This window comes from Callospermophilus lateralis, chromosome 6 (assembly GCF_048772815.1).
Source record: "Callospermophilus lateralis isolate mCalLat2 chromosome 6, mCalLat2.hap1, whole genome shotgun sequence".
Lineage (NCBI taxonomy): Eukaryota > Metazoa > Chordata > Mammalia > Rodentia > Sciuridae > Callospermophilus > Callospermophilus lateralis.
Genome location: NC_135310.1, coordinates 108,300,520 through 108,327,777, shown reverse-complemented (window position 1 = coordinate 108,327,777; position 27,258 = coordinate 108,300,520). Strand labels below are relative to the sequence as shown.

General features: G+C 38.4%; 1 protein-coding gene across 1 annotated transcript; it reads right to left on the bottom strand.

Annotated features, from left to right (window-relative positions):
* Positions 1 to 25,457, bottom strand: Adgrf1 (adhesion G protein-coupled receptor F1). The gene is made up of 15 exons (XM_076859500.2): positions 25,391 to 25,457; positions 24,100 to 24,153; positions 21,711 to 21,860; positions 20,287 to 20,460; positions 18,606 to 18,706; positions 17,709 to 17,767; positions 14,641 to 14,792; positions 12,856 to 13,019; positions 10,507 to 10,695; positions 7,646 to 9,019; positions 5,985 to 6,026; positions 4,839 to 4,898; positions 1,422 to 1,485; positions 452 to 526; positions 1 to 14 (listed from the first exon to the last, which is right to left on the bottom strand). The coding sequence occupies exons 1-15, from the start codon at positions 25,455 to 25,457 to the stop codon at positions 1 to 3; spliced, it is 2,739 nt and encodes a 912-aa protein (XP_076715615.2).
* Between the last annotated feature and the right edge of the window lie 1,801 nt (positions 25,458 to 27,258).

Below are 27,258 nucleotides of genomic sequence, written 5' to 3'. Positions count from 1 at the left end.
TTAAGAGACTGCACCTAAGAAGCAAAAACAAGCATCAAATTCAACTGGAAAATTTGGAGAGGAAATGCTTTTTCTCTAGAAATTGGTACCAGTGACTTTTTGACAAGAAAGTGAGCAGAGTTTATCAATTTATCTAAGGCTACATCAGGACATTTTCGTATTCCCAATTCAGGTGATTAGAAATACTATATGAATAGTATTACTTTTATGAAAAAGGAAACCATATTTCATAGTCAGGAAGGTATAAATAACACAATTTCCAACGAAACCTATTCTTCTGCAGCTATGTAGCATTTTTAAAAAATCAAACCACATGAAAATAATTCTTCCATTTAATTTAAGATAAAGGAGGCAGTGATGAAGCCACTAGTGACCATAATTTCTTCACTGACATTTAACTCCAAATGTCAAGTTGCTCCAACTTTTTTTCCTTGACTTTATGATTCCTGACCTTCTTCAGTTGATAAAAACTGAGTAAGCATGATATTGTTGGAGGAATCTCCCTTATGAGAAATTGCATTGTTGCCTGAGGGGGGAAAAACAGGATAAAAATTATTGTTACCATTTTGGAATCAAGCGTGAGACCAAAATGAAAATCAGCTGGGAATCTCTTAGTTTTAGGAAGATGTTAGGGGAAGATATAGATGTGTTTGTAAGAGCATTTCTGACATCACTGAAGCTTGCATTTGTCAGGCATCTCTCATTTCAGAAGTAAAGTACTATCTTTTTCAGATATTACTGGGAAATAACATAACAGATTTGAGATCACAGCATGTTATCACTGGAAGGAACCTTAGCAGTCTCTTAGTTTTTCATTTTATTCATAAGGAACAAATGCACAAAAGAGCTTTAATGAACCTTAGCTTTAATGAACCTCCAGTATATGAATGTAGGACCAATGGGTATCATAGGTGGAGGAGAGAGTCCTGTCTAATCCTCAGAAGCTGTGGTTCCTCCCTCCCCTGGGACATTTAAACAGGATATGTCCAGCACTTGGACACAATCACATGGCCCCATTCCTGCTGCTCAGCATCTGGCACAAATGGGGTGATTTCTCCCATTAGGATACATGTTGATGTTATCTACCCACTTCTCAACCCCATGGCTTGGATGATCAGTACCACAGATATCTACATGCATTTGTGCATGTACACACACACACACACACCCTGTGTCTAACTGAGGAAATGGGATAATTTGTGATGAAACTACTACTTGGTAGTCTCCCTGAGCATCAAATCCCCAATACTGCTGTATCAGCACTGAGCACAATTAGTATTGGCCTGGACATCACAGCTGGTTGATACTCTCTCACACTTCTCATGTAGATTTTTTAATAGCTGCCATTGAATTGTCTTTGCATTATGTTTTCATATTCTTTCTTCCCACCTTTTGTAATAATTGGTTTTATGGTGATTTACCTTTGTTTTGCACTGAGTAACGTTTTGAGCGGTTGGGTTTGGAAGATATCTCTGAGGAGTTTTGCTGCACAAAAGAAAAACAAATCATTTGAATGTTCATAGTATTCTTTTGGTGATGGGGTCTGCATTTCCTGACTTCTTGGTGGCTTTAACCATCTTTTATTCTGTCAGCATGACTCTCTTTTCAAGAACTTAGAGTAGTCCCTACCCCTTTCTCTGCTTTAATCTACTTGAAATGCCTAGAACTTACTTCCAGATGAATTTCACCTTTCTTTATATTTTCACAACTATTATTAACAACAATTATGCAATGGATTTAAGGGAGATAATGATCTCCTCCTCCTCCTCCTCCTCCTTCTTTTTTTTTTTTTTTTTTTTTTGGTTACACCAGGGATTGAACTCAGGGCTGCTCTACCACTCAGTAACATTCCCACATCCCCAGTCCTTTTTACTTTTTATTTTGAGACAGGGTCTCACTAAGTTGCTCAGGCTGGCCTTGAACTTGTGATCCTTTTGCCTCAGTCTCCTGAGTAGCTGGTGTTACAGGCATGCACCACTAAGCCTGGTAATATCATCCCTTTTAAAGATCATGCTTATGTTTCTTTGGTTCACACCCTTGTCAATGAAAGAATAACCCATGGAAAAACCAGTACTCCTAGTAAAAATGGCGTCTGTTAGAACTTTGGGTTACTCTTTTACAATTTAACATTTATCTTTCTTTTGAATAATCCCTCAGTCATTGGTGCAGAGATATAGAGTCCAATAATTTTAAAACTTAATTATCAAACTGAAATAACATATTTAAAAAGAGAGAGCATGCACTTATTGGAAAAGATAAAGGTGTTTAGACACATTTCACTGAATATATCATTCATCTATTCATTAATTTCACTTCTAATGTTGAATGTCTCTGTATATTAGGCACTATTTTTTAAGCACTAGGAATATTGGAAGGAACAATTTCCAATCCCTGCTACAGTCCATGTCATAGGGAAGCTAAACCAAGGTGGGAGAAATAGGTTTTTATTATATGCAGTAGGTAGACCAGTGAGTGTTTCCCAATCTTCACTGAGTTATATGAGTGATTACCTCATACTGAGCTCTGAAAATAAATTATAGATAGAAGGAAAAGGTCTGTAATTTTCAAAGCAAAACAACTGATTTCCCAGAATTTGAGGCTCATATAATGTTATAACCCTAAAGGAAAATCTTAGGGAGCGTTGAACTTAAAAGTCCATCTTGCCCCATGTGGAAAGAGTAATTTTAGATTACAGTACACTCAGAAACTCTACCAGGTGGAGGAAGACATAAATTTATGTCAGACATAAATTTATGTGAATCTAAACTGTTGAACAACAGGATCTGAATCACTGGAACTGAAAGGTGGGTCTATAAATTCAGTCTTTGTGGCTAAGTGTCTGTAGAGGCCACCAGAGTGAGCCTCTTAGTGCAGAGTTATAGAGAACATGGCTGGGAGAAATGAAGGACCAAGAAAGGAACTCTGAGCCTCAGCATGAAGAAGTTATTGAAAGAAATTACATTGTGGGTTCACATAGAGTTTTGGTGGCTGGAAGGATGGCCCTTGCTGAGCATTACTGGCTTCTTCTTCTATTCCCTTCTGTCAAACATCATATTTTCACTGATGTTTCCAAGGTCCCTACCTCGTTACCACTTTGCCATCACTCAGTGAACTCTCAACACCATGATGCCAATCTGTACATGTGGCTCTATCTGCATCCATCTGGTACTTCCTGTATCAAGAGTAGTGGCTAGTCACCCTATCTTTAGTCTGCTACTAAGTCCGTCTTCCCAGGAATCCTCTTGTGTCCCTGAGCCTCACTTTCCCATTTGTATTTAAACTCTGCCTTTACTGGTTCATCCCTCCCAGCATACAGACTTGCTTCCATCCATCCTGGTAATCTTAATGATCCCATCACTCCTGGTCCTGAGTCCACATCTTGTTCCCTCCCTATCTCTCTCTCTCTCTCTATCTCTCTTTTTTAAACTCATAAGTGAGTTTCTTGATAGGACTATCAGTACCCAGTCTTATTTCTTCTTCACCTCATCATACAAAATCTAGGTTTCTGCTTTTCATTCAAACTCCCTCAGAAAATTACAAATACTTATCTTTTCTTCTGCAAAACGAATATTTATTTTAGAATAGATGAGCTACTTAACAGATAACAAAATCTTATTTTATCACCCAAGTTGGAAACAAAATTGGGGAAGGGTGTAATTCCAGAAAAAGCAAAGCACTCACTGACCACTCACTCCTACCTTCTGAAAAGGACCTTAGAAACAGGAAGAAACACTGCAGGCATTTTTCTTTTGCTTTTTTTTATTTCATTCTCTCTCTCTCTCTCTCTCTCTCTCTCTCTCTCTCTCTCATTTCCAAATGAGAAAAAAAAAATCTGACTTCCTGCTTTGCTGGTGGGGAGTGTCCTGATTCATTTATTCAGTAAAGGCCTCTCTTTCCATAATTTCCTTTTTTTCTTTAAAGTAAATAATGACATTAGTTTCACATTTTCTGCTTCAAAGGACTTTTCTTTCTTTAAGACATAAAATCAAAATCGCAGAATGTTAGAACTTCCTTAAGTAACTAAGCCAACACTTAATTTTTACAGCTGAGAAAATTGAAGCTCAAAAGGACTAAGGAAGTTTCCCAAGGTCACACAGTCAATTGGATTCGGAGTCAGAAACATAGGGCAGGTCTGCCTGCCCATGGGCCACTCCTCCCTAATTCACAGCAGAGGTTTCCAGTGGGAGATGCAGACCAAGGAAGATTTCTTAATGCCAAATGATTTCCTCACTAATTTTTATTTCAAAAGGATATACTGTCACTGGCAAAAATCTCTGAACACCCACATTTGGACACAGTTAAGTCAGTTGATTTTTTTTATCAAACACAGATATCTCTGCTTTAGAACCCTCTCTGAAAAGCCCTTTGTCTCTTGCTGAAAGAAAAAAGTCTAAATCAACATTGAAAACAGAAAATAGGCATGCAAGTACTTTTGTTTCAAACTATTCTATCGTCATATGGACTGCACTTTTGTGGCAAAGAATGAAGCAGAAATCCTCCAGTTTCATATAAACTTATCACATGGCAGACTTCAGAGCTAAAATTGCAAGGGACTAAAATGAACAATATTGCTCAAAGGTACTCACAAACACCCACAGACCTCATGCTTCAGCATCCTTGTTGGTTCCCATGCTTTTACATTAATTAGTTCAATCGCTTCCTCCCTCAGTAGCTCCTTTAAGAGTATCAACCCTGTGCCAGGCACCCTTAGAGACACCAGGATATTACAATGGTGACAAAACCTCCAAGGAGTTCATATAGAACTGGACTGCTGCAAAATTCCACAAAGACAAAAATGCAAAACTGGAACTCCGGGCATTGGAGCAGTAGATAATTACCTTTAGTGCTTGCATCCAAGAGCTTAGTGGGGACAAGTTGTGGCATAGAAGTTGTCGCAGCTATAAGGGCAAAAAGAAGTAGAGAAGAGAAACACATATATATGTATATATAATATATACACACACACATATATATAATATATACATATATACTAACATACAAACATACTAAGAAAAAAACTGCAGATTGAAATTATTATTTCTAAGTATTATTTCCTATAGGCACTTAATAGACCAGAGGCATGACCATCTAGTAAAAAGATTATTTTCTTAGCCTCTTTACTTATAAATAAAACTAGCATTAAACAAGGAACAACACTTCCAAGGCCACAATAACTCAGATTCTAGTCATCAGTAATTGGCAATAATTGCTAAATTGAAGTTTATCTGTGAAGTGAAGGGTTTTCCTAACCATGAGAATGATACAAACAAGGCAATTATTAGTACAATCAGAACAGCAGATTGTTTCTTTGTAAATAGAGGTTTGTGATGTGAAATAATTATGCTAATTGTAAAGTATTCCTATCTTATTAAAACAGTGTCTATACATCAATAAGCTTCACCTCCGTCTTCACCTCTCTCAACAGAATTGCTCAATGCTTGGGGAAAATAATAAGTTTCATTAATTTTTTTCTATTATCTTTCACTTAAACTGGTGGTCCTTCCTTAGGAATTTTATCTAATGTGGAAAACTATTTTAACATTTACTATGCAAAGCTCTAAAAACACAGCAAGTACATATAATTTTAGCATATTTTAAATGAATGAACAATGAAAGTGGCAAAAGGGAATTTACTCCATAGTAGGGGAATTTTGCTCTTGAATCATTGTCAAACCATAATTTAAGTTAGAAAAATCAAACGTAGAAAGAATTTCTCTCTCTTCTGGTAGTGTCCACAATTACATGTTGTGATTAATTCTATACAACTTTGTCATCACTGACCATTTAATTTCTGTCTTCTAGATGAACCTACATTTTGTAAAATTATAGAATTTTATTACAAACCTCCTAACCTCCTACTATATGAATAAAAGCCTCAGAACTGAAGCGGGGTGGGAGGTGGGGGGTCAAGGGGTGAGGGGTGAAGGTGTGAGCATAGAGAGGCCTGTGTTAGGGAATGAAGAGAGAAATGAATATGCACATACCTTACTATCCAACAGTATTCCAAAACAGAAGATGAAAAACCCCTTTAACAAGAAAAAGGAGGAAATCACACATTATATATTTTTCTTTTTCAGAACAGAAAGCACCTGTATGTAACCTAGTTCTGTTTTATCACCCAACATTGAATTTGTTTTATTGTCTATCTCCTTACTAGACTGCAGGCCTCTTGAGGGCAGGAACACTGTGTGACCTTCCCAGTGCCTGGCACAACACAAAGAACTCAAGGACTTTTTCAGGAGTGTGTAAATAAGTAAATGATTGAGTGAGTGAAGTTATAAGTGCCTTTGGAGCTTCATTCTCCTCTACTGTGCCATCCCAAGCCTAAAGCAAATCATTTCTATTGGCTTCTGTATCTCAGTCCTTATTTAGACTGCCATTTAATAACATTTACGATGCATTTATGACAGCAGCTGGCATTGAGGTCCAACCAAAGAGCCAAGCAGAGGAAGTTGACTTCTATCAACAACCTTTCTTTCAAGCACAGCTCTTGGAAAATCTTGGCAAGGGCTTTCTTCAACCTTGAAATCCTTCTCCATTGATGTTTGTTCAGATTGAATACAGACATGTGCCTGCCCTGACAGGAACACCTATACTTGTCATCATTGGGTGCATGTTCCTTATGATTGCCATCTGCACAACCACCTGTAGAATCTATGTTGAATAGCAGAGAAACAGCTGCTTTTAGGAGACCCATGTTGAACATTTACTAATTTCCATGCACTATGCCAAATGCTAAATTATCTCATCAAATCGCCACAATTACTCTTTGATGTAAGTATTGTTATTAGATCCCTTTAACAGATGAAGAATTGAAAGTCAGAGAGATCAAATAAGACCACATAGTTGACTTCCAATAAATTATTTGAGTTGAGGCATACTTAACTCCAGAGCTCAAACATTTAACCACCACTCCCCAGTCATTGTCCCAATTGACCTGAAAATACCTGCATTAAACCAGGATTGAAAGCTTTCTTCCATATATATTAATAACTAAGGATTATTTTATCCATCTACTCTGAGCACTTTTTGACTATGAAATGTTAAACTCATTCTTTGTGGCAGAATCAGCAAGCTTTTATCTGTAAAGACCAGATAGTATTTGGGCTTTGCCAGCCACATTATCTCTATTGCAACCTTTCTGCTATTGTAGGGAAAGCAGCCATAGATCAAGGCAAATGAACTGGCATGGTTGTGTTCCAATAAAACTTTATTTACAAAAAAACAGGCTGCTGGTGTTCAGTTGCTGGCCCTGCTTATTTGCTTTCTAGGGACTTCCTTTGCACCATTCAGAGTCAACAAGTACTTTTTACTTATTTCTCTGTCTCTGTGTTTTTTCAGAGATCTGCCCAAGAGAAAGAGGACTGAGGTAACAGCAAAAGGGATTAACATTAGTCATGGGAACTCCAACAGATTCAAAGCTCTATGGTAGATTACTGTATAAGTCTGGATATTCTGGATATTCTGCTTCAGTATGACCTTAATTTTGGAGGAAAATAGATCATTTTTTTAAAAATTATAGTTTCCATACAGCTTTCATTACAATCTTACTAGAGAATTGTTTTGTCAACCTGAGTTATCTATACTTATTCCAGTTATGTAAGAATGTAATAGATTATTATTTGGAGGGTGGGTGGGGTCTCACCTGGAATGCATTCAGTAATGCAAAAAGAACATGCCAAGCTGGATTCCGGCCATCCACCATTGTTCCTATACCGAAGCCCCAGGTGAGCCCCAGCAAAGGGGTCAAGATGAGTAGGCTCTTCCCCATGCGGATGAAAGTGGCCTTGTCATCCTGATTCAGTCTTTCTCCAATAGCTGGCCTCCAGAGCTTTGAGAGAACTAACAGCACCACAACCAAATTCATAGCCACAATAGTCAATGCAGGGACAACAAAAGCCAAGAGAGGTTTGCTCTCATCAGACCAGTTAAGCCAGCACACATCTTTGCTTTTGTAGTTATTGCTAGGTTGTGTGACTGCAAGGGTGATGACTGATATAATGAGAGGGCACCCATAGCCCACACAGAACCCAATAGCCATCATCAAAGTCATGGCCATGTGATGGAACACGAGGATGATTCTATAAGCCAGCAGGAGACCAAGCAGGAGCATCCAGAAGAACAAAGAGAGGTAGAAAAAATGTGTAAAGAACACTGCAGCTGTGCAGACTCTAGAAGGGTTTATGGTGGTGTCCACAGTGGCCGCAACAATAAACCAAACATCTGCAATCAAGAGGGACAGGGCTATGTTCACCATGCAAATATGACGTGTGTGTGAAGTTTGGCTCTTCTTGATCTGCTTCCAAAACAGAGCCTCAATGATCAGGCATAAGGTGAGACTTCCCATGGAGATACCCAGTCCCACATAGGTGATCCAATTCACAGCAGGGACAATCGCAGAGGGGACAAAGCGTGACATCAGCATGGAGAAGGAGGTCAGGTGAGTACATTGACACGTCACCATATCTAGACTTTCATTTACTAGGTGGCAGCCTCCACTGTCCCATCGCAAATGACTGAAATCCCAAAACACACAATGAGGCTTTCTCAGATTTGACTCTATCTTAGAGAATATCAGGGAAATTTCACTTATGGAATAGTTTGGGATAACTGTGGATATCACAGGCCCGTTGACCTGAACATTTTCATTTTGGGTAATGGGCAGAATGTTTCCAAAGGTCAATGAAGCCATATTGATGATAGTTTCTGGAAGGGGCTTCTGGAACTGGCCTGGTCCAATTAACACATGGCCTCTGATAGGAATGGAGGTATTTTTTTTGAACATTTCAATTTGATAGTTATAACCCTGTTCATACTGACTTTCGGTCACTGGAATCCCTTTCCAGTTAATGAAATCTCGAGAAAAATCCAGAGGCAGAGCAGTTGAAGGTACCAGAATGCTGATGTTTTCCAATGTTCTCAGTAGCTGTGAGCTGACATCCTTTTCTTCTTGCAATAAAATTGTCCAATTAGTTATTGATGATGAATTAAGAATATGATCAGCTATATTGATGACATTCTGAAACACAAGGATGAAAGTTAGTGTTTTCAGTAAAAAAGATGAGAGGTCTATGAGTGGATAGTTATTTGTGTTAAGTTTAAGGAAAATTGACTCAGTTGAGGATCACATTGAAGCTCATCAGTTTCAGCTCTGCTACTCTGCACAGCAGAGACTTTGGGGAAAGAAACTTGGTTCCAGGGTGACCACCCCAAGGCATTCAAAAACACACTGGGTTGAATATACATCCTTCAGTGCCCAAAGGTGCATTCCCATTCTCCTGAGTAAAAATGTGGAGACATTATTTTGAAAAATTTCCATATTATGATGTTTGTTTTGCTAACATCAGAAGTTAAAAATCCATATCATGGGTGGTTGAGATTTAATTCATGTTTTTTGTTTGTTTACTATACAAGATATAAAATACAAATCCTTACAAACTAGACTCAAGCATCAAATCGGTGTTGAATTGCTGTAGGTTTTTAGGGCCACTCAGAGTTTGAGAGATTCCTTTTCCAAGCAACTCCTTAAACATTGCTATTTCCTCCCACAGGGCATTTTGCTGTAGGTGTCTGCCAGGTTTTACCCTATCCAACCCTCTGTGTCTTCTGGCCCAGAGCCTAGTGAGCTTATTCTACTGCCCCCAGGATCCTCTGCTTTCTCTTGCTCTGTTTGTGTGCTGTTTTCAATCTTCATTTTATATTTATCCTTTTTGTTTCATATTATTTCAGCTGGTCTCTTATGAATAAAATGGAAAAAACAAACCTGAGCATTTTTTCTTTATGACTTTAACTTATTCAAATTTAATGTCATAATTGACATAATTCTCATCATTCATAGTTAAGTATAATTGTTACATAAATTACATAACCTGATTTTGTAAAATGTTACAGACCTTCAAATATAAAATGAAAATATTTGAAATGTTTGGAAGGACACTTATTGAGCAAATATTTATTGAGCACTGCTGTGCACCACTTGTTATTCTTCTAGGCACTGGGGTGATAATTGGAATATAAGCAGCAGCTGCTATTCTAAGATGATGAGATTACAGATCATTTAATTTTCTTTTTGCTTATTTTCATTTCTTATAGTGATCATATACCATCTGTGTGATCTTAAATTAATTTTTAAATGTCTAAAGGAAACCATGAATTCCCCCGTTGAGAAAAGGAGTTCTTATAATGTACACAGCTAAAGTCAGAGCTTTTGGCCACAGGAAAGAATGATTATAAGCTACTAATATGTATCAAAATGCTGGAGCCCAAGTCATATAATAATTCTCTAAGCCAGGTGCTGCCATTGCCCCGTGCTCAGGTGTAACTCCCTTTTACTTTGAACTCACACTATTGATCTCATGAGTTCCTGTATCCAATGGAGAAAGAACAAAGTTCACATGAGGACTGTTACATGGCTCTTCTGTCTTTCCCCGATTACTTAGGACTTTGTCATTTCTCCTACAAGATGCAGCATTTAAAGAAAGCCCTGCAAACACAGGAAAACCATACCTCCAACGTCAAATTAGACACCTTGAAATTCTTTGCCATTGACAGGAATGAAATATTTCCCAGAATTGACACCACAGAAGCCAGATTTCCAGCTGTAGTTGATGGATTTTGCTGAATGATGACCGAAAGATTTTGCACCAGAGATGACATGTCCATCTCTGTAGCGCTGTTTGCAATCAGGCTGAAATTCTAAAAATAAAATGGTTACGTTCTAGAAAACAGAAATGTTTGGGTTTCATCAAATTTAAATCCAATATCTTGGCCACCTAGTACTAACATTTGTATGGGTTGTGTATATTAAAATAAGTATACAGCAGTCATTTAAAAAAAATGACTGTTATTCAGGGTTCTGTCTATTACAGACACTGCCAAATGTTCTACCAGGGACTCACTGTTTGAATCCCTTAAACATCCTTGAGGGAGGTACCATTATTGTATCTAAGCAGATTGAAACTTGAAATATTTATTAAAATTGCAGGTAAATGGATGGAGTTGGGGAAGAAAATGCTAAGTGAAATTAGATAATCCCCAAAAGACAAATGGTGAATGTTTTCTCTGATATAGGAGGCTGATTCATAGTGAGGTAGGGAAGGGGAGCATGGGAGGAATAGACGACCTCTAGATAGGGCAGAGGGGTGGGAGGGGAAGGGAGGGGACATGGGGTTAGCAAGTATGGTGGAATGTGATACTCATTATTATCCATAGTATATGTATGAAGACACGAATTGGTGTGAACATACTTTATATACAGAGATATGAAAAATTGTGCTCTATATGTGTAATAAGAATTGTAATGCATTTTCCTGTCATGAATTTAAAAATAAAATCAATTTTTAAAAAAGAAAATAAATAAATAAATTCCCACAACTAAAATAAATAAATAAATAAATAAATAGATTTTATCAGGTTAAAAAAAGCATCTTTATATAACTCATTATTCCAATTATGCAGAAACTGTTGCTCAGTGATATTTGATGATCTTCCAAAAACTACTCAGCAAGAAAGTGGTATGTAAGGTCTAATAGTACTAATGCTAGGCTATATCCCCACTGGATGGGAAGATGGAGGGACATGGTGGAAGTTACTAGACTTTTGCCAACCCTGACTTTGCCCTTGAATTTGGAGTTTTATTCCTTCTTTCACACTCCCATCTGCTTCTGCTGTGCTGGGTTAATATGGAAGGCAGCAAGGGAGGGGTGCCACCTTCCCATCAACACATGTCACCCCATGATCCTAGACCCTACCTCTTCTCCTTGTTCTTTTTAGCTCAGAGTGCTGTTATTTGCCCAGGGCACCTGGAATGTACCTTCCTCACATTCTAGGGTGAACTAGTTCTAAATATTGCCCGTGTTCAAAAAACAAGGCCAAAGGAGAGATCCTAAAGGTTACCTTCTTTAACTCCTCTTTACAGATAAAGAAATTGAGTACATAAAAGGAGAAATTACTATTCCTCAACACTTTGATGAATACTCTTCTGGGGTTCTCTACTGCAATAGCCAGGTCTGTGGCCAGGATATACATACTACTCAATGTAGAGACCTACTAGCAGAATGGTGTTTGTGAACTGGTCTTGAGGTTATTCTTTTCTGTGATTTAAGTTCTTCTATTTCCTGACTCTTCACTTTCTTCATTCTATTTACTGTGTCTTGGTATTTAAAACTTTCTAAGAGAGCAAGAGAATCAAATCATTGGATTGGGAATCAAGTAACTATTTGTAGATCAATGCTATTGCTTCTAGAGAGACCATTGGCTCCTTGGTCTTTTGTTTCCTAACCTGAAGAAGGAGGTTGTAAACCCAATGACCCTAAGGTCCATTGCAGATTTGTCGTTCTCTGTGGTTCAGGTTTGCCTGACCCACTCCCTGCCCCAAAGATTGATATGTGTACCATCCTCACTTGTATTAAACCTATTGCCCTCTGACTCACACTTCTACTTTAATCTTCAATTCTTCGGCCACTGGACTTCTAAAGCCAGCTCAGTTGCTGTTCTACCATTTACAATAGACTTTAGCACTGATTTCCTCCTTTGCAGCACCCTTTCAGACAAAACCATCAATTCTGATGGTGTTAAATGTCTAGACACGTTGGACACTTAGTAAATATTTGTTGAATAAATATTATTGAAATAAAATGGCATGACTGACCTTTTCTGACCTTTTCAGCTGTCAGCTAGACTCTGCCATTCATGCCCACACTCCCTGGGTTTGCCGCAGTCTGATGTCAGCCTCAGCTTTGCACACTGGCCAATGATACAACTTGATATATTTTGCCCTCTCCCTAAGCTGTACTTACTGGGAGATGCCTACTGTGAAACTCAAACCCCCAAGTTCACAAAAGGAAGAGACTTTACCTTCTGCAGTTCTTCCAGCTGAGAGAGCACACAGGACTCCCTGATGACCTGCCATCCAGAGGGCTGGCACTTGGCTGTGACATTTCCAGTGTAGCCGCTGCTACAGGGCAGGGTATATTCATCATTCTTAGACCCAAATCCAAAGAAAATGCTGTTACACTGGACTGGAAAACAGGAGAAACAAGAAAAATGATACCAGAATATCCAGCACTCTGTGTGACCCATGTAGTAGTGTTTAAAGACTTTAGAAGTCATATGTTCATATATAAAACTCAGGCAAAATTCAGAAGGAGGAAGTGTGACTCTAGCCTCTTTCCTTTTAGCACCTGTACTCCTTCCTGATGCCTCCACCTTGAGGCTGGCTCTTTCTTCAATGTGTCTGATTTTTGCCTTTTGATGAGCTACCAACTAGGAAGTATTAGGTGAAAATAAGGGAAGATATGATCAACCCTAGGAAATGTTTTCTTTCTTTAAGAAAATACCAGAAAGTCAGAAAATCTTCAAGGCATTATGGCTCAAAGTAGTAATTATGTGGTCAAAAGGTGATATCTTCTATACCCCTTTAACAGCATTTCACATTGCAATCAATCTCTATTTAACTTTTCTCTTTTAATTTTTTTATTTGTTCTTTTTAGGTACACATGACAGTACAGTGCATTTTGACATATTATACATATACAGAGTATAACTTATTCTTATTAGGATCCCATGCAACTGGCTCTTAATAATATATTCTTATTATGACTGAAACTGGGAAATGGAAATATCATATGCAAAGCTATAGGGCTGGGGTTTTTGTTTGTTTTCCTTATTGCTATGCCCTAAGTGCCTAGACACTTAGTAAATATTTGTCAAATAAATGTTATTGAAAGACAATGGCAAAAATCTTGACAAGAGAGGTCAAGGGTTGAATATAAAGAAGTAAAAGAAATACATATTATTTTTAACTACAGGCCTCTTACTCTGAATAGAATACCAGACCTTATTCTGTTCCCCATCTCAACTTCCATGACATCAATCAATGTTTTTAAATCCCACATATGAATGAGATCATGCAGTATTTGTCTTTTATCTTTCTCTGCCTGGCTTATTGCACTTGGCATATACCCTGCAGGTTCATCCCACAATGGGGTTTCATCCTTTTCCATGGTTGAATCATATTGTATATTTCAAAATAGCTGGAAGAAAGCATTGTGAGTGTTCTCATTGCAACAAATAAATAAATAAATATTTAAATGAGGGATATTCTAATTACCCTGATTTGATCATAACACAATATAGGCAAGTGTACCCCATAAACATGTATGATTATCATGTGTCAACCCAAATAAAAATTTTAAAAAGAAGCAAAAGGAAAAGAAAACTATTTCAAGAAAAAGTGGTGTATGTGCATGTGTCTGTTTTCGTTAAAGACAAAAATGTATGCATTCTTTTCTTGGGTCCTCACACTGTGATTTAGAAATTGTGTCAGCCCCAGGGCTCTTTCAACATGTACCAGTAAACCATTTCTGAGTAATTTCCATCACAGCTTGCCCTGAAATCAGTCTTCCATGATGTTTATACCAGGAGTTGGAGATTGGATCAGCGATGAGTAAGGATCTAAAATAGTCAGCTAAAGTTGAGTTTACCATGATGAGGGAAACAGCTGCCTGTTTCCACTGAAAGTCTGTTTTAGAACAATTCCTTCTTGAAAAAAAAAAAAATTTCAATCTACTTCCTGAAGATACGAATGCACTAATTAAAGAAGTCCCTTAATCAAAGCAAAAAATGGGAATCCAGTATCACCTTTTCCAAACACCATGAAGGATCCGTTTTCCAGCAGAAACAGCTGGCCCAGGCTGGCCTCCGCCTTCATAGCCACCTGTTCCACAGCTGACAGCAGCTCAGAGGAGCTGCTTGAGCCAATCACTTCATATCCAACAACAATGCTTCCCTCTCTGCAATGATGATAGGAAAGAAAAATGAGATGCACTATTCATCCCTTCAATCAGAGCCTAATCTGTGTGTGCGTGGCATAGGGTTCCAGAGGCATAAACCAGACAGACTTGGTATGCACCTTCAAGTGCAAAAGGAGGGTAAATGAGAAATGAAACAAGATACCACCAAATGCACACATGCACATGCACACACGTGTACCCTTATGTATATTTCCAAATTGTAGTCAGTATTATGAGAGACAGGCACAGTGATCAGAACAATAGATGGAGATGAGACCCCACATTAAACAAAGCTGATCAGGGAGGCTTCTCTGTGTGAAGGAGCGCTCAAGCCCAAAGGAAGAGAAGAAAAGATCCAGTGACAAAAAGAATATTGGAGAGTATGCCAGCATAGGTAAGAATCTGGGGCAGGAAAGTGAATTTGACAAAGACTGGCCTGAATAAAAATTCAATGAGTAAAAAAGAAAGACATAGAAGGTAATATCGGTGAAGTCGCCATGATCCAGATCACCAAGGGCCTTAGAGTTTGAATTTGATTCTTTATCTTAAAAGTTTTAGAATTTATTAAAAGGCAATAGTATGATTATATTTATTTTTTTTTAAGCTCATCACTTTGGCTGCTATTTAGGAAATAAATTCAAAGGAGGCAAGTAAGGAAGGAGGTAGTGAACTTGAACTTGTGGGGTAGTAGTGCATATTGGAGAGAAGAGTCAGATTCAGGTTGGACTGGAAGTCAGCATAGAACTTGCCAGTGAAGCAGATTTGGGATGTGAGAGAAAGAAACCAGTCAAGAATAATTTCAAGGAATGGAAGAACCACTTTAGTGTAGTTATGTAATGGAATAGTACTGGGCAATAAAAAAGGGAGGCGCCATAAATAGTCAGAAAACAAAGATGAATCTCAAACATTTTGCTGAGTGAAAGAAGCCAGATATACAAAAATCCACAGGTGAGGTGATGATTCTAGAGGAGGCAAAAGTAACCTAGAAGAAATCAGACCAGCGGTAGAGAGTGTGGGAGGTAGGGGCGGAAATTGACTAGAAAGGAACATGAGGGAACTTTCTGGGTGATGGAAATACTCTGTCTTCATAGGAAGGGCTTATACAAATGTTTGTCAAAGATGATTGAAGTGTACTTAAGATTGAAACACACTGCTGTATGCAGATCATATCTCAAAAGAAAATCAAAACAAAAGATGGCTCCAAGGTGTAAGTTTGCACAACTAGAAGGACAGCATTATTGTATCTGAGATGTGGAAGATGGTGAAGTGGGCTGTGGCCAGGAGCAGGACAGTTGTGGGGGTGCCTAGTGCAGGTGTGCTGTGTTTGACATGCCCACTGGAAAACCAAGAGGATTGGCAGCTGGATATTTGAAAATGGACTTTAGGGTGGGGACCAAGCTCAAGTAGCAAAGAAACTACCAGCATATAGATGTGTTTAAAGGTATCAAATATAAATCAGCTCACATGTGTTAATCAGGTGACCCTGCAATTAGGGTTCACTGTGTTGCCCACATTTTTAAAGATAAATGAGGCCCAAAGAGAAGATGGGCCAGGTAATCATTATTTATTAATTAATAGGTTAAAAACCGTGATGCTCCAAAGCTCAAATTCTTAATTACTAGGTCAAACTTCTGCTCGCTTCACAATAAATACAAATGTCCTTTTGTGTAGCAGTGGTCACAGTGCCTTTGCATTTTATCACCCTTCTATGTTACTTATGAAGCATTTTCCTGCCGATGATTTCATTTGATTTAATGAACTAAAACAGGTTTCATGGTACTAACTGTCCTGTTTGACAGATAAGTAAGTGAGAGAGTGAGAGATAAGTGAGAGAGTGAGAGAAAGATTGATTTTTAAATCATGTACATTAAGAGTCAATCCTAATATTTACAAGCTTATGCCTCCTTTGACTGTGATTGTGTCTACAAATTACTGGAGACAGTTTATAAGACACACATGATGAAATGTAAATTAGAAATGTAGGTAGAAAATCAGGACCAAGATGGGGAAAAACTATAATATAGAATGCAAAAATCATTGTGATTGAGTTTCAATTTTGGCTATAAGTTGGATGACAGGAAAATCAAAAGGAAAATATGATCAACGATACACACTCAACATTTGAAAAAAGAAAGCAGTGTTTTTCCTGGTACTAAATTTAAAGGAAATTATTTACATGAGACACAGGATGACTTAAAGGGGAATGCCCAAGACAATAAATTTATAGCAAATGCTGTTGAAAATTCCCAATGTTTTTTTTTAAGTTAATTGTTTAAAAAAATAATAATGAGTCAAGTTCTCTGACCTCTAAGCTATTTCCTCTATTAAGCACACTATTAATAGTTGGCAATCAATGTACACATGGTTAACTAAGCAAATAACTTTGGGAATTAAAGCATAAACAAAAGGATAATTTACTAAATATCTTTTTATTTGCTGTAGACAATGACTACTGGATTCTGAATCATGATATATATGTGACATCTACACAAAACGATAATATTTCACCCAAGCCTCCCCCCCGGCCCCCGCCCAGTGGCTCTGAATCATACAGCATCATGTCCCTTGTGGCTGTGGGAGGAAAAAATCCATCCCTCTACAACCCTCACCCCTCCTCCCCACCCTCGCCCCTTCCTGAACATGCACGCTCCTGTTTCCTTCCAAGGTCTGTTTTTGTAGCTCTACTCCTGAACCACAGTTTTGAAAATGTTCTTCAATGTTGAAGTTCCTAAATTCACTTAAAGGAGAATCTAGACTTTCCTGTTCAGAACTTTGAAAGCATCACAGTAAGAACCCCAGTAGGAAGACTAGCTCTGCCCTGTTTTCTGTCAAGGTCACCTGGGAATAGCTCGTGTCATTCAGCAGGACTGGTGCACAGCTCTGGAGATGCCCTTCTAAGGACATTGTGCTACTTACCGAAATTGGGTAACCTCCACTGACTCAAAACCTTGAATTTCTTTGTATACTTCTGTAAGCTTAGAAAGAAAACAAAAGGCAATGTGTTAATCTTTGTCCTTGAACTTGAGAAAGACATTTGAACAAAAAATGGCTGCAGAAGATAAGTAGATCAAAAATAGCAAATAAGCAAAGGAAAGAGGTACTGTGGGAAATGATTGTAGGTCATAACAAATACAGTTAAAATCACAGTTGGGAATATACATATACATACACACACATGCAGACTTAGAGACTCGTAAAATTTAATTTTGAGATCACTACTAAAGAGTGAATAACCAACTGCTGAGAATAGGGTATGGATTTGGTACCAAATAAATTTATCCCAAATCTATTTTATCCATATCAAAATCAAGCCACTTAATTTTCATAGGTCTTTAAACTGAATCCATTTGTTCATGTCTTCATGAACCACACCTGGGCCACAGTCTCAGGCAGAGGGGCAACGATGGATCTGGTTTTCATGTGACTTCATTATGAAGCCCAGAGTTTTGCTCAGTAACTCGCTTTGGCCTCCAACAAGAGAGTCTTTTTTATGGAAGAATCCACAATGCTGACAATTGAACTTAGGTTGTAAAAATTTTCTTTTGACACATGAAAATCAGAAAATTACCAAAAATCCTTAGTGTAAATGCTCAAGTAAGTGAGCAAAACTGAACACATGAGCAAGTCAACTGACAAACTATCCTAGGAGAAAAAAAAATGATCAAGGAATGCCAACTGTGAGCACAGCAAATAATTTCTCTGTAATAACTCAGTGAATTTTTAAAAAATGTATTTAAATATATATGCTGAATTAAAAATATCTAAGTTAGCATTTAGTGAACAATTCGTATGCAATAAGTAAAATGTGCTTACTTTTTCTTTAATGGCAGTTGTATATTTGGAGTATTTATCAGAAGATGAATTTAAAAGGTCTTTTGTAAAATTTTTATTAATTTGGAAAGTGCCCCAAATCTCTATGAGAAATAGAAAGAAATTTTTAGATAATGAGTTTCTAACTTGATTTTATTAGCCACATAAAATTAAAGAAGTATAACTCAAGAGAACATCTTATCACCAGTGGTATTTCAATTATTTTATAATAAATATTCACCTAAATAATATAGAAAACATATAAAACCAGAGTTTTCAAACTGTGTATTTGCAAGCAGTTTCCTGGTCATCAAGACAACCTTCGAAGTAGATAAATGTATGACCACTCACGGGTGGATAGAAAAGGTAGTCACTGAATTCTGAAATAAAGAAATCCTCATCTAGGCATTGAGCTTAAGCATTGTCCCCATCAAAACTTTTTAAAGCACTACTGGCTAACCCTGACACACTCCTTGCTTACTTGCCCATTGTTAGTATTCCTTTGCACTGGGACAGCTCTCTGAATACACAAATCCTGTTTTTCCTTCAATTGGGACCTAGTCCAATGTCAGCTCTTCTGCAAACCCTTTTATGGGCCCTAGATGTGATGTATTTTCTACCTGTGAATTCCTACAGAATTTTTTTTCCATACCTCCTCTACAGCCTCTTGTACCAAAATATCTACATATGTGTCTCCTCTATACACATCCCCACAATACTATGGGAAGAACCTTATGAATGTAATACCCTTTTGATCCATCTTTGTATTTCTTGAAGATGGACCAGATATAGACCATCTTAGAAAAGGTAGGCTTCTATCTGTATTCACTGAAGAAATTATATCATTTCCTTTCTTGTATCATAGTCTGGCCTCCCCAAATAGCCTGATAATTCGTAAATAGCAAAAACAAACAAACAAACAAACAAAAATACTTGTGTGTCCTCTAGAACTGGATATAAAGATGGTACTTAATACATGCACATTGTTATAACTTAACTTGGTCGTGGGAAGGAAAACCATGGATGCCCAGTTACTTCAGACTCCTCTCTCAGTCTTTCCTGAGCTCAACTAGAATCCAGAGCTTCAAGATGACCAGAGTAGGCTTTGGGGAAGCTTCTTAAATTTCTTTAAGCACTGGAGTTCATATCATTTGGTTCATCTCAACATTCATTGAAAATCATCCTAAAGCAACAGTTTTCCAGAGCTAAATTTTTAACATCTGCCTGCTTGCCTTTCCTTCTTCTTTTAATGCACTCAGCACACATATTTGTTGGCAACTCAGAGTTCTCTCAACATAATCATTATGCATGTGTTCCTCCCTGCATTCACATCACTAGAACTGATGTTGGCAAAAGGAGTGAAAAGAAAGTAGGAAGAAAAATGTTGGTCACTCAAGCAGTGGCCTACTTGGAATTTTAGGGATTCTCTTTAAATCTTAACAGAATCATACAGTTGCAGAGCTGAGCTGGATGTACCTAGATGTTGAAATGACACCCAAATGCCAACTTGCATTTCTGAATCTCCTGCACTTATGGAGCTCTGACTGGCTATAGATAAAAAGCACATGGCCATCATCTTCCAATCTCTCTCTAAGTATTAACTCTCCTCAGTGAGGTGAAGAGCCAGAGTACCTTCCCTTTAATTGGGTGATGCCAGAAGTTTAATGAACTCCAATGTGCTTACTTGCTCTCTCACAGAAATTGATGCTCTGGCTGAGGTTGCTGAAGTGACATTCACAGCTCGGGAGAGATCCAGTTGTGTGAAGATAGCAGTGCTGGGGATCGAGACATGAGGGAGGAAACCAGGTGTGGCTGTCTTCGCAGGCACACTGTAGGATCCCATTCAGGCTGCTACAATCTGCACAAAAAACAGAACTTGGTCTCACAAAGCCTCATCTATAAGCTAACTACTGCCAAGTTCTGATCCTTGACACTGACTTGGAATCTGAAGCAAGTATACCTCACCAAGAGCTAGAAAGACAAAATCAAGATGATGATATGTTTAAGTTAAGGAAATGTCCACCTCAATAGAGTCCAAGGTTAGTAATGGAAACCTACCAAACATAAAACTAGCATGGCTGGCGTTAGCATCCAAAAGAAGAATGTATGCCCCATAAATATCCATTGCAATGGAAGAGAGAAGCAGAAGAGTATATTTGTAACATGGGAGGTATTTGAAAGATTCTAAAGGGTACTTGACCACTATCTAATTGGAGTTCCCCTTCTTCCACAAGCTACCACTCCAAGGTAGGCCCTAAAAGTAGGATGGCAAAGGTAGAAACTATTTGGGGGGAGCCATGATGAAAAGTTCCATTAGCCAATCCTGTATGTTCATAGTTTTGTATTTGGACCAAAATCAGTATTTTTAATAGGCTAAAAAAGGGACAGGGACAAAGTCAACAGCTACCTTTGTGAAAACATGCACACTGGCATACAATGAATGGTTCACTGGAGATATTCAGTGAGTGGTTCTTAAACTTTATCAAGCACAAAAAAATTCCTCTGGAGGGTCTCACTCCAGAGTTTCTGATTCAGTACACCCGAAATGAAGTCAAGAATTTAATTTCTATTAAGTTTCCTGATGGTGAAGCTGATGTTGCTCCTGCTTGTCTGAGCACCACACTTTGAGAATCACTGCTTTAGACAACCATTCAATTTCTCTAAACCCCACTTTTGTGATTATTAGTGCTGTTTGCCAAATTTCTTGCTATCTTCTATGCACAGGGAAGGATTTCACATCTTGGCCTGAGATTGGGTGAAGCTATAGAACCAGTTCTGGTCAATATATTGGGAACAAAATTAGTATATGTCACTTCTAAGTCAAAGATTTCCTATGTAAGACTTTCTAGTATTCCATTTCTTTTTCTCTCAGAATGAATACATTTGCCATAAGGCCTGATTCATTTAGTCTGGGTACCTGAGCAATGACCACAGACATGGCCCCTCTTCCAACTTGCAAGAACATAAAACATGAAGAAGAAATCTAACCTTTGTTCTTTAATGCTATGGAGATTGTGGGGATGATTGTTTCCACAGCATAACCTAACCTACCCTGGCTGATGAGCTCACCTTCCACACTTACACTCTCAGTCACCAGAGGGGACTTACACGTTGTGGTCTTCACCCTGATGATCTCCATTGGTGCTGACAAGCAGGTTGATGGAGCCTTCAGTTGCTTCAGAAGACTCTCCAACTCTCTTTTCTCTTTGGAATCTCTGTAGGTCACCTGAAGCAACAGCTCATATTCCTGATCTGGGACTAAACAGAAAGATTGTCAGTTAGTAGTCTCTGTCTTTGCTGGGGGAAGACTGCTGAGGAAGTAGCTCAGAAGCAGTCAACAGATTCTGTTTAGAGGTCACAAGCTGAACCATGATTCCTGTTACTGAGTTCTGCTCATCCAGACACAGCCTGAACATGAACATCCAGAGTGAACACAAGCAGTTCATTCCCACACATGCCTAATATATGTCTCTCCTCTCACTTCTGCCAAGCCAGTGGTTCCAGTGCCCTCTGTCTCATCCAGACTGAAGGGAGAAGAATGAGAAAATCCTACTCATTCTTCCCTCCTCCTTTCTCAGCCCTGGTCTCCTTGAAGTAGCTCTAATAGAAAAAACCCTCCAATCTCCCACTTTCCAAGGAACACTTTCTTCTCCTGTATAAATGTTTCATTAATTAGCTGAATTTTGAATATTGACATGAAATACAAATGCAAAACAAAACTAAACCTTGACTCTAGTTTTTGTGTATCCTTATCTCCAGCTAATTATTTCTGGAATTAGAAATTTTCTTTCTGCAAGTAGTAGGGCAGATCTGCTACACTTTTTGTTTCCGGTGTCCTCGCTCTGCCTTCACATATTTTCACCCTTGCACCCAGACATATTTTCATCCTTGGATCTTTGTATGTGCTGTTTCTGGAGCCAGACTGTCTAGGTTTGAACCCTTCCTATAGTCCCTATCTCTGTGCCTTAGCTTCTCTATCTGTAAAATAAAAATGACCATTGTACCTGACTCTGGGGACTAGTGTGAGCTTTCTAGTGTTTTTGACTGACTGAGAGAGAAGATGAATTCCAGGAGTCTTCTCCCACCCCAAATTCATTTTGGCACATTCACATAAAACTTGTTCTGAAATTTCTGTGGCTCATCTATGGATGACTCAGAGATCATCTCAGCTATTTCTCATATACTACCTATCTCTTTAAAGGCTTGAATCTCCTCCCAAGAGGTGAGAACAGGGGCGAAAATGATGCTGTCAATGGTTAAAGGAAATGGTTCTGGACCCAGATTAACAGGGTTCAAATCCTACTTACAGTTTCTATCTCTGTACCTTCAATTCACTAACTGTAATGTTGTACATTGGATGTGAGATGTCCTCCTGAAAAGTTTGTGTGGCAATGCATAAATGTTTAGAATATTTAGAAGAGGTGTAATGATTAAGAGATTTGTATCCTAATCTGGATTAATCCATTTAATGGATTAATAATTTGAATGAATTACTGGGTGGTAATTATATGCAGGTGGGGTATGTCTAGAAGAAGTAGGTCACTGGGATGGGGATTATATTTTGTCCCTGGCTCATTTCTTTCTCTCTCTCTCTCTCTCTCTCTCTCTCTCTCTCTCTCTCTCTCTCTCTCCTTCATAGCTGCCAAAAGGTAGGCAACTTTCTTCCACCATGTCCTACCACCATGAAATTTTGCCTCACCCTGGGCCCAGAGTAATGGAGTCAGCTGATGAGGAACTGAACCTCTGAAATCATAAGCCAACATAAAGATTTCCTCCTCTAAGTTGCTATTGTTGGGTGTCTTGGTCACAATGACAAAAACCTGACTAGCACAGTAAAATATAGATAAAAGTCTTACTTCACTAGGGGGACTGGTGTGAGGATTAAAGTACTTAAAATAGTGTTTGACAAATAATAACAATTCAATATTTTTTCTGGCATTTCTACTGTCAGGAAAAATGTATTCGCAGCATTCCAAGTTGAAATTTGTATTTCATTCTCCTAAAGAAATGTAGTGTGTTGTGGTGGTATGTTCTATGGTACTATTAGCACATTATTGTACAGCAAATTCATTGCATGGTTGAAAAATTTTTGTGGACTGACCCAGGAAACTTATTATTATCTATGTAGATCACCATTTGTATGAGGAAATACATTCTGTGCTTGAAACATCAGATCTGAGAATTAAATTTCAGAATATAACCCATTATTAGCCTGAGGGCTGTAACCATGAATTACATCACTAAGACTAAGGCATAGAAGAAAAGGAAGCTTATGGAGCTGCAATTTGCCCCAGGAATGGCACAAAATACATGTTTTTATTACATCATTTAATCATCACAGATATCTTGCTCTTAGGAATTACCGTTATTCTCATTTCACAGGCATGGACTATTTTGTAATGTGCCTAAGTTCATGCAACCAGTCAGAGGCACTGCTGGGGTTACAACCCTGTTTTCTTGGAACTGAAGCCCACTATACCAGGCTATGGCGTCTCACCTGCCTTTTCCACACTGAGTACTCTTTTTGTTTTGATGCCATCATTTCTCTGTTAAAAAGAAGAGGGAGAAAAGATGGTTATGGTGAGGCTGTAGAAAGTTGAACATCATAAGGGTTTGAGTTTCCCAGATGAATTAAAATCTTGAATCTAAGCCAAGCATGGTAGAAAAGTTGCCCTGGGGAAAAATTTGAGCAAAGACCTAAAGCAGGTGAGGAAGCGTCAACCCTGGAAGAAACAATTCTCTTGGCAGAAGGAAAAGCAAGTGCACATGTCAGGGATAGGACAATGCCTGATGTGTGAAAGCAAAGCCCAGATGAAAGAGTAGCTGACATGGGCAAGTGAGAGTAGAGGAGGAGATGAGTTTAGAACTCTGGGCAGGCAGGTTGTGTTGAGCTTTACCAGCTGCAGAAAGGGTTTTACCTTTTACTTGAGTGGGAGATGGAGAGTTTTGAACATGCTTTAATTTACTTTTTGGAAGCCTCAATTCTTATGTCACATTGAAAATAAACAAGCACAGGAGCAATAAGAGCATTTCAGGGGTTCTTGAAACAACACAGGGGAGAGAAAAAGAGGGTGTGTAATAAGGTTGAGTCATGGAGAGTGAGAAGTGTTTGGGTCTGGATGTATCTTAAAGATAAAGCAAATGATTTAGATATGGAATATGAGAACCATCATGCATGACACCATGTTTTTTGCCTAAGCAGCTGGAGAAGTGATACTACCTGCTGAGACAGCAAAGGAGGAATCAGTTTAGTGAAATAAAATCAAGAATTTGATTTAGATACATGAAGTTGAGAACCCTTTAGGTGCTCAGCTAGAGATAGCAAGTGGATACGGGGTGTGTGGGGGGGGAGTTCAGGGGAAACGTCTGGGATGGAGATACACATTTGAGAGTCATCAGCAGGCAGAAATCATTCAAACCTTGGTCCTGGAAAAAAGCACCAGAAAGGGAGTTGAGATAAAGGAGAGGGTTCAAACACTGCTCATGCCAATCCATATGCTTTTTTGTGTGTCCAAAAAGCCATACTAGAGAATGTTTGAACTAGACATGTTTTCCAAGATGGTTTCAAAGATCATTGCGCAGTTCGGTCATCTAAGATCCAAAGAGAAGTAATGACTTATCCAAGACACTATAGTGAATGTTAATGTTGAGAGAAGAACTCAGGACTTCTGATTACAAGTCCATTAAATTATGTAGCTTCAGTTACCTGGAGAGTAACCAACCTAAAAGTGCCAAAAGCAGAGAGGAGAGATGATTGAGAAGAAAAATGAACATTTGCCAACTCACCCCAAGGAAGCTGCAGTGGCCCTTAAAGACAGTGAAGAAAGAGATGAGCCACAACACTCCAGCTCTCATTTTCCACAGTCCCTCTCCTCTCCCTGGACTGCACATGAGCAGCCAGGTACATAGTCTATGACTGAACAGGCAGCGCACCACTTAAGGCTGAGATACAAAGACAAGAATTGCAAATCAAAATGTAGAAATGCACACACCAAAGGGCCTAACTGAGCACGGCAGTCCCTTTGCTTGTTTGAATAGTTTTCCACTTCACATAGCCTATGACACCATTACTTCAGCTCCCATTTGGAACTAGTAAATTTCTGTCTTTGCAAGCTTAGTAGAAAATTGTTGTAGACCTCTCTTCTAGGTGATCAAGTTTGATTAAACAGAGACTTTTAAAATCATGACTTGCTTAACATTATAACTAGGTGCACTTATGTTTCACTGACGCTTTCTTTTCATCTCAGGAAATAAAGCATTAAAATAACCCAGGATCCTGAGAACCATAAATAAAAGGATAGATTTTGAATGTTTAAACAAAAATAAGACTAAACCACTCCAGAAAATTTCCTTCTTTTTAGCTGATGTAATTAGCAACAAATCGTTCTCAAACTTAAAACTATCTCAAATAATTTGAACAAAACTCAGCACATAGACATGGTCACAAAATTAATCCTTCATACCCAAGTTTTTTGGTGTCAAAGAAAAATTATAATAGGTTAGAAATATCCTGTGCAATACAGTAGCAACTAGCCACATGTGGGTCTCTGTATTTTAACTTTAATTAAAACATAAGTTAACTTAAAATCAGCTTCTCAGTCCTACTAGCCACATTTCTAATGCTCAATACCCACATGGTGCTAGTGGCTACCATGTTGGGTGGCATACGATGAATACTCATGTCACTGTGAAGTTTCAATGGATAGCGTTGATAGGACTTGAGAGAACATTTCCCTATCTGTGGCCTTTCAACATTTCTTTTACACCTCCACAGGAAAATATTTTTAAAATGTAATTCCCACCATTGGAATGAGTGACCTTGATTAGCAGTACAGAGAACAAAGTGGGGCTGTCCCTCCCTTCCCTTCCCCTGCTTCCTGTGTGCATTTTAAATGGCACACAAGTACTGCCATCCCCACCAGCTGTCCCACATTCTGCTCCCTGATCTAAAGAAATGGGAAAAGGCCTGAGAGGCAGAATAAGGACTACTACAGCTGTTTTATAACAGAGACCTTTCCTAGGGTTTTCCAAGGAGGCATGGAAAATAAGCAACGTGACACATACAATTACTTTCCTTCTTGGGTGGGTGGGCCTTCTCAGGCCCCACCATCCTGCTCACTGAAGACTGCTACTAAATCCGTTGCACTAAAAATCTTTAGGCCATACCCCATGCTCCAGAACATTCTCCTAGGTTTTGCTTCCCAAAGCTTATCTACAGTGAGGCCTATTATTTCTGGCCTGTGCTTTCTACTTTCCAAATATGATGGATATTTGTCTCTAGAGAAGGATTTTTCAAACTTTTTGATGAGATCCCACAGAAAGAAATATATGTGTAACATGAATATAGGCAAAACACATACTGATTCGTCTTTTTGTATCTGCCGGGAACTGGATCCAGGATCCCTGAAAATATCAAAATGTGTAGATGTTCGGGCCCCTCAAATAAAATGCATAAAATTTGCGTATAACATACCCACAGGTTCCCACATACTTTATGTAAATCATTGCTAGGTTACTCGTAATGCCTAATACAATGCAAGTGATATGTAAATAGTTGTTATATTATTTAGGAATAATGACAAGAAAAAAGTCTCTATGTGTTCAGTACAGAAGCATATTTTCCCTTCATGTTGGTTGAATCCATGGATTTAAAACC